General features: G+C 52.7%; 1 protein-coding gene across 3 annotated transcripts in view; it reads left to right on the top strand.

Annotated features, from left to right (window-relative positions):
- SMOX (spermine oxidase) overlaps window positions 1-1,546 on the top strand; it is a 166,368-nt gene extending 164,822 nt beyond the window's left edge. For all 3 annotated transcript variants that reach the window (XM_086964277.1, XM_086964276.1, XM_086964278.1), the window contains exon 7: window positions 291-1,546. In XM_086964277.1, the coding sequence (XP_086820403.1) occupies window positions 291-437 (147 nt within the window). In that variant the 3' untranslated portion in view covers window positions 438-1,546. The remainder of the gene's footprint in view (window positions 1-290) is intronic.
- Window positions 1,547-12,550: the final 11,004 nt, after the last annotated feature.

Raw genomic sequence — 12,550 nt, 5'->3', positions numbered from 1 at the left:
TGACTAGAAGGTGCAAGAGACTCAGGTTTTAATGGGAGGAAGGTGATTGAACCATGTATTAATAAAAATAGAATACCCGCAAACCATACTTAAAAAGTGTATTACAAGTCACTTTGGAGTTCTTTGACCTTATAAAGGAGCTCTTCCTTCAGTCTTGTTCCTTTGGGTCATGTAGCATCCCTGTTAAATACAATAGGGCGCACTTTATCACAAAATTAATGTTCAAATATCTGTGATTAAAAAGACTTTTTGCTTTATGCATAATAACTTTTGTTTTTTGTTCCGTACAGCCGCTACAGGTGATGTTTTCTGGGGAGGCCACGCACAGGAAGTACTATTCGACTACCCATGGTGCTTTGCTTTCGGGACAGCGAGAGGCTGCTCACCTCACTGAAGTGTACCAAGACCTATTACAATACAGTAACTGCAAGGCGTAATGTTGATAAAGAACCACTAACTCGTGATTCCTTTTACTAATTTGTGTGTTTTCTTTCTTTCTTTTTTAAAATCAAAAGTAGAGCAATTTCTTTTTTTTATCTTTTATGAGGGAAAAGTCCCAAACTGTTTTTAAGAGAAAGTCGGCTGTAGTTTTTCAAATACTGTACTGTTAACAAATAAGGGTGCTCTTCTCGTCTTGTATCTGTTTGTGTCAATATGAGGGCACTTTGGTGCCTCTTTGCTTTCTGTATTGTAAGTGCCTTCTATGATAAACACTTAAAAATGAAAAAAAAGTTGTAATAATAAAATAGTTGCAAGTTTATGTTGTTTTCTTTACAAATCTTTGATTTTGGTGGGGCCCACCCAATGGTTGGGCCAGGTAGATCCTGTGTATGTTTTTTACTGCAGATGTACACAACTTTCGAATGAGGTGAACAGACTGATGTAATATTTCCATCTGAACTGAGAACAACCTCCAAACTTTAAGACTCACTGACTCCATTAACTACCTAGAAACGTCTTTAAAAATCTCACCGCAAAGTTTAGCCAGAGCAAAACATATCAGTTGAACTTGCCTGCACTCGTGACTTGTTGGGCCCAGTCTGAAAATGTTGAAACTGTGGCTCACGTGTAGCCACCATGTACTCTCTTGTCAAGTTTGCTGGCTGTTTTTGAAGAACCGTAGCTCAAAAATCATGTTGGTCATCTCATATCTGGGAAGGCATATAACTTTGCATTAAGACCCTGGACTCTGATGTTCTCTGTGAATAAACTAGCACTTTTCAAGCTTATCATCTACGTTTGACACCAAGGATGCAGCTACCAACACAGCAGTTACGAACGCTGACAAAAGTAGATTTACAAAACATGCTAAAGAGAGCTGCAACAGCAGCTGAATGGAATGTGTACCTCCCTCAAACAGAAGATGTAGAAGACATGGAGTCCGAGATGAAGTACATTGGTCGGCATTTATATGGCAGATGTTGACTGTTCGCAGCTGTTTGCATTTAGCTTTATTCATGTAGCTTCTTTATTTTTCAAGTGTCCTCCTGCTGCAAACTCTGCACTCCTTCTTTGGACCATTATCAATAAAATTACTAAGAAATAAGCTGATTTGGGGAAGTATGGTGTCATGCACTTCTTATCCAAATGCTCTCACCCTGAACGGCTTTGAGATCAAAGTTCCACCAGTGGTGAGGGCCCCTCTTTGTTGGCCAGCATGGTAGGTCGATCTAGTATGAGAGCTGAAGAAGCACTTCCAGGTGAACCTGGGACTACATGGTACAGGAGGTGCTAAAGTGCTCCTCTGATGTCAATGTGATCAGGGTCCTATTCGCCATCATCTACTAAAACTATGTTTTGCATTTGCTGGACTCTTTCAAAATTGGTTCTGGTCTTCTGGGTCGTATGTTCCTTATGGGAGAGTTACTCTGTGGTGCCACCTTTCATGGACTTTGCGAAACACACAGGGTTGGATGGAGAAGTTGGTGCAGATTTTGCCCAGAGTAACAGTGTAGGAACGGGGGATAGCCTGGCAGGAGCAGGTAGGCACCCGAAAGCTTAGGTGTAAAGTGACCATACTGCACACACATCCACTGAGGCAGGTAACGCACACAATGACTGACACCACACCAGTGAGGTTTGAGTAGAAATCAATACGTTTTATCTTAGTTCAAGGTTCAGGGCAATCAATAATCAAAGCAGCAATGTCTCGGCAGAGCATTTCATCAGAGGGGAATGAGGGGAGTAATTCAATATTCACTGTAGCATATCACCATAACCATTTCATTATAGGATTACACATTTCATTACTCTGTAATAACTATTGCATTAGGTAACTGTAGGCATTCAGGAAATGCGGCATTAGGCAGGAGCAGAAAACACTTCCCTGAGCAGGAGTAAAACATGTCATTGAAGGTGAAACATTTCCTTAAGCAGGGTGAACATCTCATTAGGCAAGAGAACAAACATCACTTCAGGCAAAACCAACATTTCATGAGGCCGGAATAACCATTGGATTAGGCATTAATAAACCACCCATCCGACTAAAAATTAGCATTTCAGTTATCCAGAATGGACCACTCATAAAGCGACCGGGTCTGGTGTTCAACTTTTACCCCAGGCAGGGGTTAACTTATCTAGCCCCGGGTCCAGGGGCCTACCATAGTCTCAGCCCAGTTCAGGGGGGCCTTCTTTGGGCTAGTAAGAGCCAACGGGGCCCAACAACAATTCGCCCCAGGGGAGGGGCGAACTCTGGGCCTTCTTTGGGCCTTCCGCTGGCCTCCCCGGGGGTTACCTGGTCTCTTCGGCTCCTGGGGGAGCACTTGCGCAGGTTTCTGAGGTGTTGTAGGCGGGGTGGGTCTCGGCTCTCCTCTTAGCCCACCCCGCTCGATGATGCAGCCCCCTTTGCAGGGCTGGTGATGGCAGGGGCTACCACGGGGCCTCCGATGCAGCAGTGGAGGCCCGCTCCGGCGAGGGACGGTCCCCGGACCTCCTGATGGCGTCCACAGCCACGAATAGCAGTGCAGCCTGTGGGGGCGGGGCAAGACGCACCCCGTCACGTGATGAAGAGACAGGCTTTAGGGCCTAGCACGGCCCACACCAGAGTCCGGCGGCCCTCACTTGAAGCCGGGGGCTGCCGCGAAGGACGTGAAGCAGTCGGGCCACTTGGGAAGCAGCGCCTAGGTCGCGGCGGCGGGCTGCGACGGTGAGTTTTGTTGTAGCGCCTTGGCGGGGGCACTTGCGTCAGCAGCGCTTCGGGGCCCAGCGCCGGTACGGACTGGCACGGTCGCTTGTAGTGCCACGGGGCTAGCAACAGGCTTGGCAGAGTTAGCGCTCAGCAAAGGCAGCCTGTGGGGGTGGGGCAAGACGCGCCCAGTCACGTGATGAGGAGACCGGCTTCAGGGCCTAGCGCGGCCCACTCCGCAGTCCGGCGGCCCTCTCGTGATGCCGGCGGCCACCGTGAAGGACGTGCAGCAGTCGGGCCACTTCTCAGCAAAGGCAGCGCTTCGTGGACACAGCGCTTCTCAAGGGCAGCAATAATCTCCTGAATCACAGCGCTTCTCAAGGGGGCACAGTAGGAGAGCGCTGGGTAGGTAGGGAAAGCAGCAAAGCCGCACAGGCAGTTTTAACAAAGGGGACGAGGCAGGACAGTGCTGGGGCTCCGGGTGCAGACAGAGGGGGCAGAGATGGCACAGCCCAGTACCTGGTTGATCCCCAGTAGTCCTGATTAGCCAGGTGGGCTTCTTCCTGGCGCTTGGTGGTTCTTGCTCCCTTTGTAGGTAGTTGCTTGAGGGGGAGGGGGTTGAGTTGCCGCCGGGCCAGATCAGTGGGCTAGTTCAGTGTTCCTCACACAACTTGGTGGGCAGCGCCTAAACCCTGTCACCCCCACTGGTATAGGTTCCTGACTAGGCTCTACCGCCTAAGTCTCCTGCGTAGGTTCCCCCTGGTCAGTGATGCCCCAACTGACTAAAAACTTCCCTCCTTTATTTATATATGCCCAGGTCAGGTGACCACACTCTAAGGCGGCAAAAGCAGACCCCGCCCCTATCCTAGAAGGTTCCATGAGCTTCCCTACTAACTATGGGCATGTAAGGCAGGCTGATATGGCAACAATGTTTAAGGGTTCCAGCCAGCTCCTGGCAACTAGAGTGCTACTAAAAAAGACCACGCTGCAGTAGCTGGGGCCACCTTAGCATTGATTAGCAATGGGAAGGCGCTTGCAGACCTAAAGCCAACGAAAAAGAGGGTGGAAAAAAATGAGGCAAGGGCGAACAAACAGGGAAAGACCACCCTAGGACTGACAGGTCTAACATGCGTTCCCCCCCCCAGCTGAAAGTGGGGAGAGCTACCCAACCTCTAGGGAGTTCTCGTCACTTAGGCGGAAGAACTGGGAGAGACCATCAGCATTGGCGTGGTCCACTCCGGGCCGATGTTCCACCCGAAAGTCCATCCCCTGTGGGGAAATGGACCACCTTAGTAACTTGGGATTTTCGCCTCGCATCTGCATGAGCCAGCGAAGGGGTCGATTGTTGGTTTGAATCAGGAAGTGAGAGCCAAAAAGGTATGGCCTCAACTTCTTCTTCAAGGCCCAGACCACAGCGAAGGCTTCTCGCTCGATGGTACTCAATCGTTGTTCCCTGGGGAGGAGCCTTCTAGAGATAAAGGCCACAGGTTGGTCTTGGCCGTCGTTGTTGAGTTGCGAGAGGACAGTGGAGTGGAGAAGTGTGGCTCAATGGTTAGAGCGGCAGACCCTGATGCAGAGGTCTAGCCCGGGACCAGGGTTCAATTCCCCGCCTCGGTGGGTCTTGGGCTCAAAAATTCCACGGACCTTATAATTCTCGCCTCGGTGCCTATTCCAATCCTGGAGTCCCACTCTGCAACTCTGGGCAATAGCTTGCTTAATCTCCACAACGGCCCCCACAACGCTAAGGATGCCTGGCCTCCACCTTGGGAGTGCCGAGGAGTGGACGCCTCACAGGGAAAGCCAGGATGGGTTCCACAGCGGTATTCGTACAAGCGCCTTGAGACCCTTGCGGGTGAGTAGTGCGCTGTACAAGTGTCAATTTACATTTACAGCGCCTATGCCGTGCTCAGAGGCCTCCGTCTGCACGATGAACTCTTTCGTGAAGTCAGGTGTCGCAAGCACCGGAGCAGTGCACATCATGTGCTTCAGTGTCTCGAATGCCTCTTGGCAAGCAGCCGTCTAAATCACTTTTAGTGGCTGCTTCTTGGACGTTAACTCTGTCAAGGGGGCTACGATGGTACCATACCCCTTGACAAACCGGCAGTATTATCCAGTGAGGCCGAGGAATGCTCGGACCTCAGTTTCGGTTTTGGGGCTCCCAGGTCAAGATGGTTTCAATTTTGGCCTGGAGGGGTTGCACCTTACCCCCGCCCACCAGATGTCCCAGTTAGACAACAGATCCCTGCCCAATCCGGCACTTACTAGCCTTGATGGTGAGGCCAGCACGTTGCAGAGCCTGTAGCACCTCCTGGAGATGCTGCGGATGGTCCTCCCAGGTGCTACCGAAGACAGCTATGTCATCCAGATACGCTGCTGAAAAGAACTCCCGGCCAGACAGCACCTGGTTCACCAACTGCTGCAAAGTGGCCGGAGCATTCTTGAGCCCGAAGGGCATCACCCTAAATTGAAAGTGACCCTCGGGGTGGAGAACGCTGTTTTCTCTTTTGCTCCATCGGCCATGGCAATCTGCCAGTACCCTGATGTTAAGTCGATGGTGCTGAGGTACTGGGCTGCTCCCAGCCCTTCAATCAGCTCATCTACCCGTGAGATCGGGTGAGCGTCTGTCTTGGTGACAGAGTTCAATCCCCGATAGTCCACACAGAACTGAAGTTCGGGTGTGGTGCCCAGTGGGGCCGCTTTCGGCACCAACACGACCGGACTAGCCCAAGGGCTGCTGGAAGGTTCAATCACCCCCAGCTCCAGCATTTTGGCCACCTCACCCTGGATGCTGTTCTTAACTTTATCGGACAGCCGGTAAGACTTGTATTTTACAGGCGGACTGTCCCCTGTGCCCACAACATGGGTACACAGATGTGTGATTCCAGGTGTGAGGGAGAACAACTAGGCGTGCTGCTCCAACACCTGGCGGCAGTTCCTCTGGGGTCAAGGATGGGGAGAGGACCACTCCCTCTACTGATCCATCCTTCTCCTGGGCCGACAGAAGGTCAGGAAGAGTCTCACTCTCCTAATCCATGCACCTATCCGTCACCATGAGGAGAGCAAGCTCAGACCGCTCATGGTGAGGCTTCAGGTGGTTGACGTGGAACACCCGATGGGGCTGTCGGGGGGGGTCTTCAAATCAACGACATAGGTGGTCTGGCCTCGTCGCTCCACAATTTGGTACGGACCAGTCCACCGGTCCTGGAGGTCAGTAAGCTCCCCAGGCTCCATGACCCACACCTTCTGTCCAGCGTCCAAATCCACCATCCGAGTGTTGCGGTCATACCACTCCTTCATGACGGCTTGGCTAGCCTCCAGGTTGTCTGAGGCTTCCTTCCACAGCTTGGCCATCTGGCTGCGTAATACCAGCATGTAGCTGACGACATCTCAGGGAAGCTTCTTCGAAGTCTTCTCCCACCCCTCCTTGACGGGGCTGAGGGGCCCCTAACGGGGTGGCCATAGAGCAGCTCGAAAGGGCTGAACCCGACCCCTTCGCTGTATGAAAACAGCAGGCAAGGGAGGAGGACGTCCCACTTCCGCCTCAAGTTCTCTGGCCGGCTCCGGATCATCCCCTTCAAGGTCTTATTAAAGCGCTCTACGAGCCAGTAAGTCTAGGGGTGGTAAGGAGTGGAGAACCGATGGGTCACTCCGCACTCCTTCCACATGGCCTGCATGTAGGTCGACATGAAGTTTATGCCCCTATCTGACACCACGACCTTGGGGAATCCCACTCGGGTAAAAATCCCCATCAGGGCCCGCGCCACCACAGGTGCAGTGATGACCCTCAGAGGAATAACCTCCGGGTACCGAGTGGCGTGGTCCACTAACACCAAAATGAACTGGCGTCCAGCAGTGGTCGGAGGGTCCAACGGCCCAACAATGTCAATTCCGACCCCCTCAAAAGGGTCCCGACCACAGGAAGCGGTTCCAAAGGGACCTTCACCTTAGTTCCAGCCTTGCCACTCGCCTGGCAAGTCTTGCAGGTCTTGCAATCGGTGTCAGAGGCAACTCTCATCCTAGGACAATAAAAATGTGGGACTAGCCACGCAAAGGTCTTGTCCTGGCCCAGGTGTCCAGCCAAAGGTATTTCATGGGCCAATTCCAATAGGAAGGCCCGGTAGCATTGGGGGACCACTAAGGTCCTCGAGGATCAATGCACCGGAACCTTAGGCTCACTGTAGAGGAGGCCATCCCAGTACACATAACTTCCGGTCTCTTGGTTGGTCGCTTGGGCTTCGGCCTGCCGCCGCATGCCTTCAAGCGTGGGGCACTCTCTCTGCGCCCGACAGAATTCCTCCCGGGTAGGCCCTCCTTCCACATGCCACTCGGCAAGGGTCGGCAGGCCTCCCACTGGAACAACATCCACCCTGCGGACTCCGGGGGTACCTCCGCGGGCTCTCCATCCATCACACGGGGTGTGTCCTCCACACCATTCTCCTCTGGACCGGCATTGGGTTGGGCCGTAGTTTCAGGCTCCATCCCTGGTTGAGTTCTTTGCCGGGCAGCCATGGACCTCGTGACCACGCAAGTCCATCCTGGTAACTTCAGCATCTCAGTGTGGGGCTTAAACTCCACTTCCTTCCAAGCGGTATGTTCCAGGTCGTTTCCTAGCAGACAGTCCACTGGCAAGGCAGGGCTTATAGCAACTCTCAACAGGCATTTAACTCCTCCCCACTCAAAGGGAACCTGAGCCACGGGATAGTAACTCAGACTGCATTTAGCCAATACGACCGGATGGAATACGTCAGGGATCACTTGCTCCTGGAACACCAGCCGCCTCACTACGGTGGTCATGCTGGCCCTTGTGTCCCTTAGAGCCTCCACCTCCTCCCCGTTAACCTTCACCCTCTGCTGGTACTTAGCAGTGTTCGGTGGTAAGGGCGTCACTGGGACCATCTCTCTATCCCCGAGTGAAACCAGGGTCAGGCCTGTACACTCCCCTTCCCTATCTAGGGGCAGCTCCATCCCAAGCGCTACACTAGCCACCCCGGGACTCTTGCATCCTGTGGGGGCTGGGGGTCTCTCGCGACACTGGGGATCCCCTTGTAGTGTCCAACCTCCCCGCATTCGTAGCACCGGACAGTTCTTGGCTGCTGACTCTTGTCAGGGTAAGTGGGCTTTGGGGAACTGGACTGAGGTGTGGGGTACCTACTCCTCTCCCAAACTGTCTGTTTTGTGGGCCTCGTGAGAACTCCTTTTTATCTTTCCCCCCCCCTCTTTTTTTTTTTCTGGGGGAAACCCTGTCTGCCTTTCTGGCCATCTCCCCCGGGGCCCTTGTGAGACCCAAGTATCCGCCTCCTCCGCAAGCTCACGGGGATCAGTCAGCTTGCGGTCCACCAGATGTTGGCGCAGCTCCTGAAAACATTTATCCAAGAGGTGCTCTCTCAAAAATAAGTAGTACAGGCCCTCCTGATCTTGAACCTCGCTGCCACGCACTCAACCATCCAGAGCCTTACGTGCATAATCGAAACAGTCTACCCAACTCTGTGTGGACAGCTTATGGCTGCCACGGAACATCTGGTGGTACCTTTCGGGGTTAAGGCCAAACTTTTTAAGTAGCTCCTCCTTCATGGGGTGATATCTGACTTGGTCCGCCTTATCTAGGTACAGGAGGGTGTCCCTGACATTGGGGGGGTATGTATCGGTACAGGCCACATCCCCAGTCGCTCTCAGGCACCCCATGGGCTGTCAAGGCCACTTCATATGCCTCCAATCACCTGGCGATGTCATCCCCCTGAGTGTAACTCGCTATCACCTCTTTGGGTAACCAAAACTTAGGCTCATGTGGAGCCTCTGTTACGCTGCCACCATTAGGACTTCTTGGTGCACCTTACTGCAATGCTTGCAGCTCCAACTCCTTAAGCTGAGGCTTGTGCGCCAGCTTCTTTTCTTCCATTGCGAACCTTTTATCTTCCCTTTCTCTCTGCCTCTCGTGCTCTAGCTTGGCAAGCTCGCATTTCAATTGCCTCTCCTCCCTCCTGTCCTCATATTCCTGTGATGTACTCCTTCTAGATCCACTACTGCCTGCCCTGGAACATCTTCCTGGCAACATATTGTCAGTCACATCAATGTTGAGTAGGTCTAGTTCTCCTGGAACACCCGCCTCCCCTTGTGGGCCCTGCCCCTCCTGTTCCCCATCCCCTCTCCCCTCTGGGTGGGCCCTTACCCATGCCCTCAAGGCTGTACGGAGCTCCTCCTTCGTAGCTCTCTGCCCAACAGGTACCCTCATCCCCTAACAAAATTTCCTTAGCTGCACCACTGTATACTCTTCCAGATCGGCTACCTGGAAATCCATTTTGACAGGTGATGACCCAGATACTCAAAGGGCAAGACACTAGGACGTAGGTAACAGTATTGGGTCAAAACAGGACTCTACACACTCAGGTTAGACAGTGGGGGGTCAATTGAGTAGGCTTGCGTACACAACAGGTGTCTAGTCCAATTGCGGCACACTCTCTCACTGGAGGGTGCTGTATAGCCACAGGTCCTGATCCCACCGCTCTCCACCAGTGTAGGAACTGGGGTCACCAGTTCCTCAGGGGGTAGCCTGGCACGAGCAGGTAGGCACCCGAAAGCTTAGGTGTAAAGTGACCATACAGCACACACATCCACTGAGGCAGGTAACGCTCACAATGACTGACACCACACCAGTGAGGTTTGAGTAGAAATCAATATGTGTTATCTAAGTTCAAGGTTCAGGGCAATCAATAATCAAAGCATCAATGTCTCTCCTAAGCATTTTTCATCAGAGGGATGTGAGGGGAGCAATTCAATATTCACTGTAGCATATCACCATAACCATTTCATAATAGGATTACACATTTCATTACTCTGTAAGAACTATTGCATTAGGTAACTGTAGGCATTCAGGAAATGCGGCATTAGGCAGGAGCAGAAAACAATTTCCTTGAGCAGGAGTAAAACATGTCATTTAAGGTGAAACATTTCCTTAAGCAGGGTGAATATCTCATTAGGCAAGAGAACAAACATCACGTCAGGCAAAGCCAACATTTGATTAGGCCGGAAAAACCATTGCAATAGGCATTAATAAACCACCCATCCGACTAAAAATTAGCATTTCAGTTATCCAGAATGGACCACTCATAAAGCGACCGGGTCTGGTGTTCAACTTTTACCCAGGCAGGGGTTAACTTCTCTAGCCCCGTATCCATGGGCCTACCAGAGTCTTAGCCCAGTTAAGGGGGGCCTTCTTAGGGCTACTAAGAGCCAACGGGGCCCAACAACAATGTGCGCCAGGGGAGGGCGAACTCTGGGCCTCCTTTGAGCTTTCCGCCCGCCTCCCCGGCGGTTGCCTGGTCTCTTTGGCTCCTCGGGGAGCCCTTGTGGAGGTTTCTGAGGTGTTGTAGGTGGGGCGGGGCTCGGCTCTCCTCTAAGCCCACCCCGCGCGATGATGCAGCCCCCTTTGCAGGGCCGGTGATGGCAGGGGCTACCACGGGGCCTCCGATGCAGCAGTGGGGCCCTGCTCCAGCGAGGGACGGTCCCCGGTCCTCCTGATGGCTTCTGGGACCGGGGGCCAATCAGTGTGGGCCGAGGCAAGGGAGCGCCCACAGTTGCGAATAGCAGTGCAGCCTGTGGGGGCGGGGCAAGACGCACCCTGTCACGTGACGAAGAGACAGGCTTCAGGGCCTAGCGCGGCCCACTCCGGAGTCCGGCGGCCCTCTCTTGATGCCGGGGGCTGCCGCGAAGGACGTGCAGCAGTCGGGCCACTTGGGAAGCAGCGCCTAGGTCGTGATGGTGGATCCCCGGGCTCCTCAGAGGCCCCGAGAATGATGACGGCCCTTCGCTGATGCGGCGCCGCGACGGTGAGTTCTGTTGTAGCGCCTTGGCGGGGGCACTCGCGTCAGCAGCGCTTCTGGGCCCAGCGCCGGGGGGGACTGGCGCGGTCGCTTGTAGCGCCTCGGGGCTAGCAACAGGCTTGGCAGAGTTACCCCTTAGCAAAGGCAGCGCTTCGTGGACACAGCGCTTCTCAAGGGCAGCAATAATCTCCCGAATCACAGCGCTTCTCAAGGGGGCACAGTAGGAGAGTGCTGGGTAGGTAGGGAAAGCAGCGAAGCCACACAGGCAGTTTTAACAGAGGGGAGGGGATGAGGCAGGGCAGCGCTGGGGCCCCAGGTGCAGACAGAGGGGGCAGAGATGGCACAGCCCAGTACCTGGTTGATCTAGTTGTCCTGATTAGCGCAGGTGGGTTTCTTCTTGGTGCTTGGTGGTTCTTGCGCCCTTTGTAGGTAGTTTCTTGGGGGGGAGGTGGGGGTTGAATTGAAGGCTGCTGACAGGATTCCTCAGCAGGTCACTGCAGGTGGTCCCTGGGTTCCCCTCCCGCCGGGCCAGATCAGTGGGCTAGTTCAGTGTTCCTCACACAACTTGGTGGGCAGCACCTAAACCCTGTCACCCCCAGTGGTATAGGTTCCTGACTAGGCCCTACCGCCTAAGTCTCCTGCGTGGGTTCCCCCAGGTCAGTGATGCCCCAACTGACTAAAAACTTTCCCTCCTTTATTTATATATGCCCAGGTCAGGTGACCACACTCTAAGGTGGCAAAAGCAGACCCCACCCCTATTCTAGAAGGTTCCATGAGCTTCCCTACTAACTATGGGCATGTAAGGCAGGCTGATATGGCAACAATGTTTAAGGGTTCCAGCCAGCTCATGGCAACTAGAGTGCGACTAAAAAGACCACGCTGCAATAGCAGAGGCCAGTGGCAGCCATGTTGGGGGGAAGAGAGCACCTGCACCGTAGCATTGATTAGCAATGGGAAGGGGCTTGGAGACCTAAGCCAATGAAAAAGAGTGGAAATAAATGAAGCAAGGGCAAAAAAGCAGGGCTGACAGGTCTAACAAACAGTCTTGCATCTTTTGTGTCTGTGACAGAGATTGGGCCCGGACTGGATAAACCTGCAGTTACCTTAGCAATATCCTAGATTGCTCAAGGAAGAAACCTGCTGTAGTCTGTCACCAGTGTCTACTCTACCATGTGCAGACTCCTCCTAAGTCATGGGCTTGCAGTTCACAGGAGAGCTGGGAATTGTTTTGTAAAAAGGGTCTCCCATTGGAGGTCCACAATTTTTCAACACCTTTGTCCCATCATTGAGATTCAGTGAGGCTCCAGCATAATGTGGCCTTGGTATGATCTCTATCCTGTTTCTGATCTAACATCACCAGGAGATTTACATTTTGTAGAAGGTATCACACACTAAAACATCCTATGTTTCTCTTGCGATATCTGCTATCTTCTTTTAATGAAGAAGTGGGTCCATCCTACCACAGTAGCTAAAAGTACCATTAGAACTTTTATTTTCTTGGTTCTAAAGGACTGACGACTGGACAATTTAAATGGGATAGGCAAGTAACACTTGACAACTATCTTCAGTAGAACACCCTATTATAAGAGCAGATTACATGCATTAAGCA

Source organism: Lissotriton vulgaris, chromosome 3_2, assembly GCF_964263255.1.
Source record: "Lissotriton vulgaris chromosome 3_2, aLisVul1.2, whole genome shotgun sequence".
Taxonomy (NCBI): domain Eukaryota; kingdom Metazoa; phylum Chordata; class Amphibia; order Caudata; family Salamandridae; genus Lissotriton; species Lissotriton vulgaris.
The sequence above is the reverse complement of the archived record's forward strand: the minus strand, read 5'-3'. Positions and strand labels throughout refer to the sequence as shown.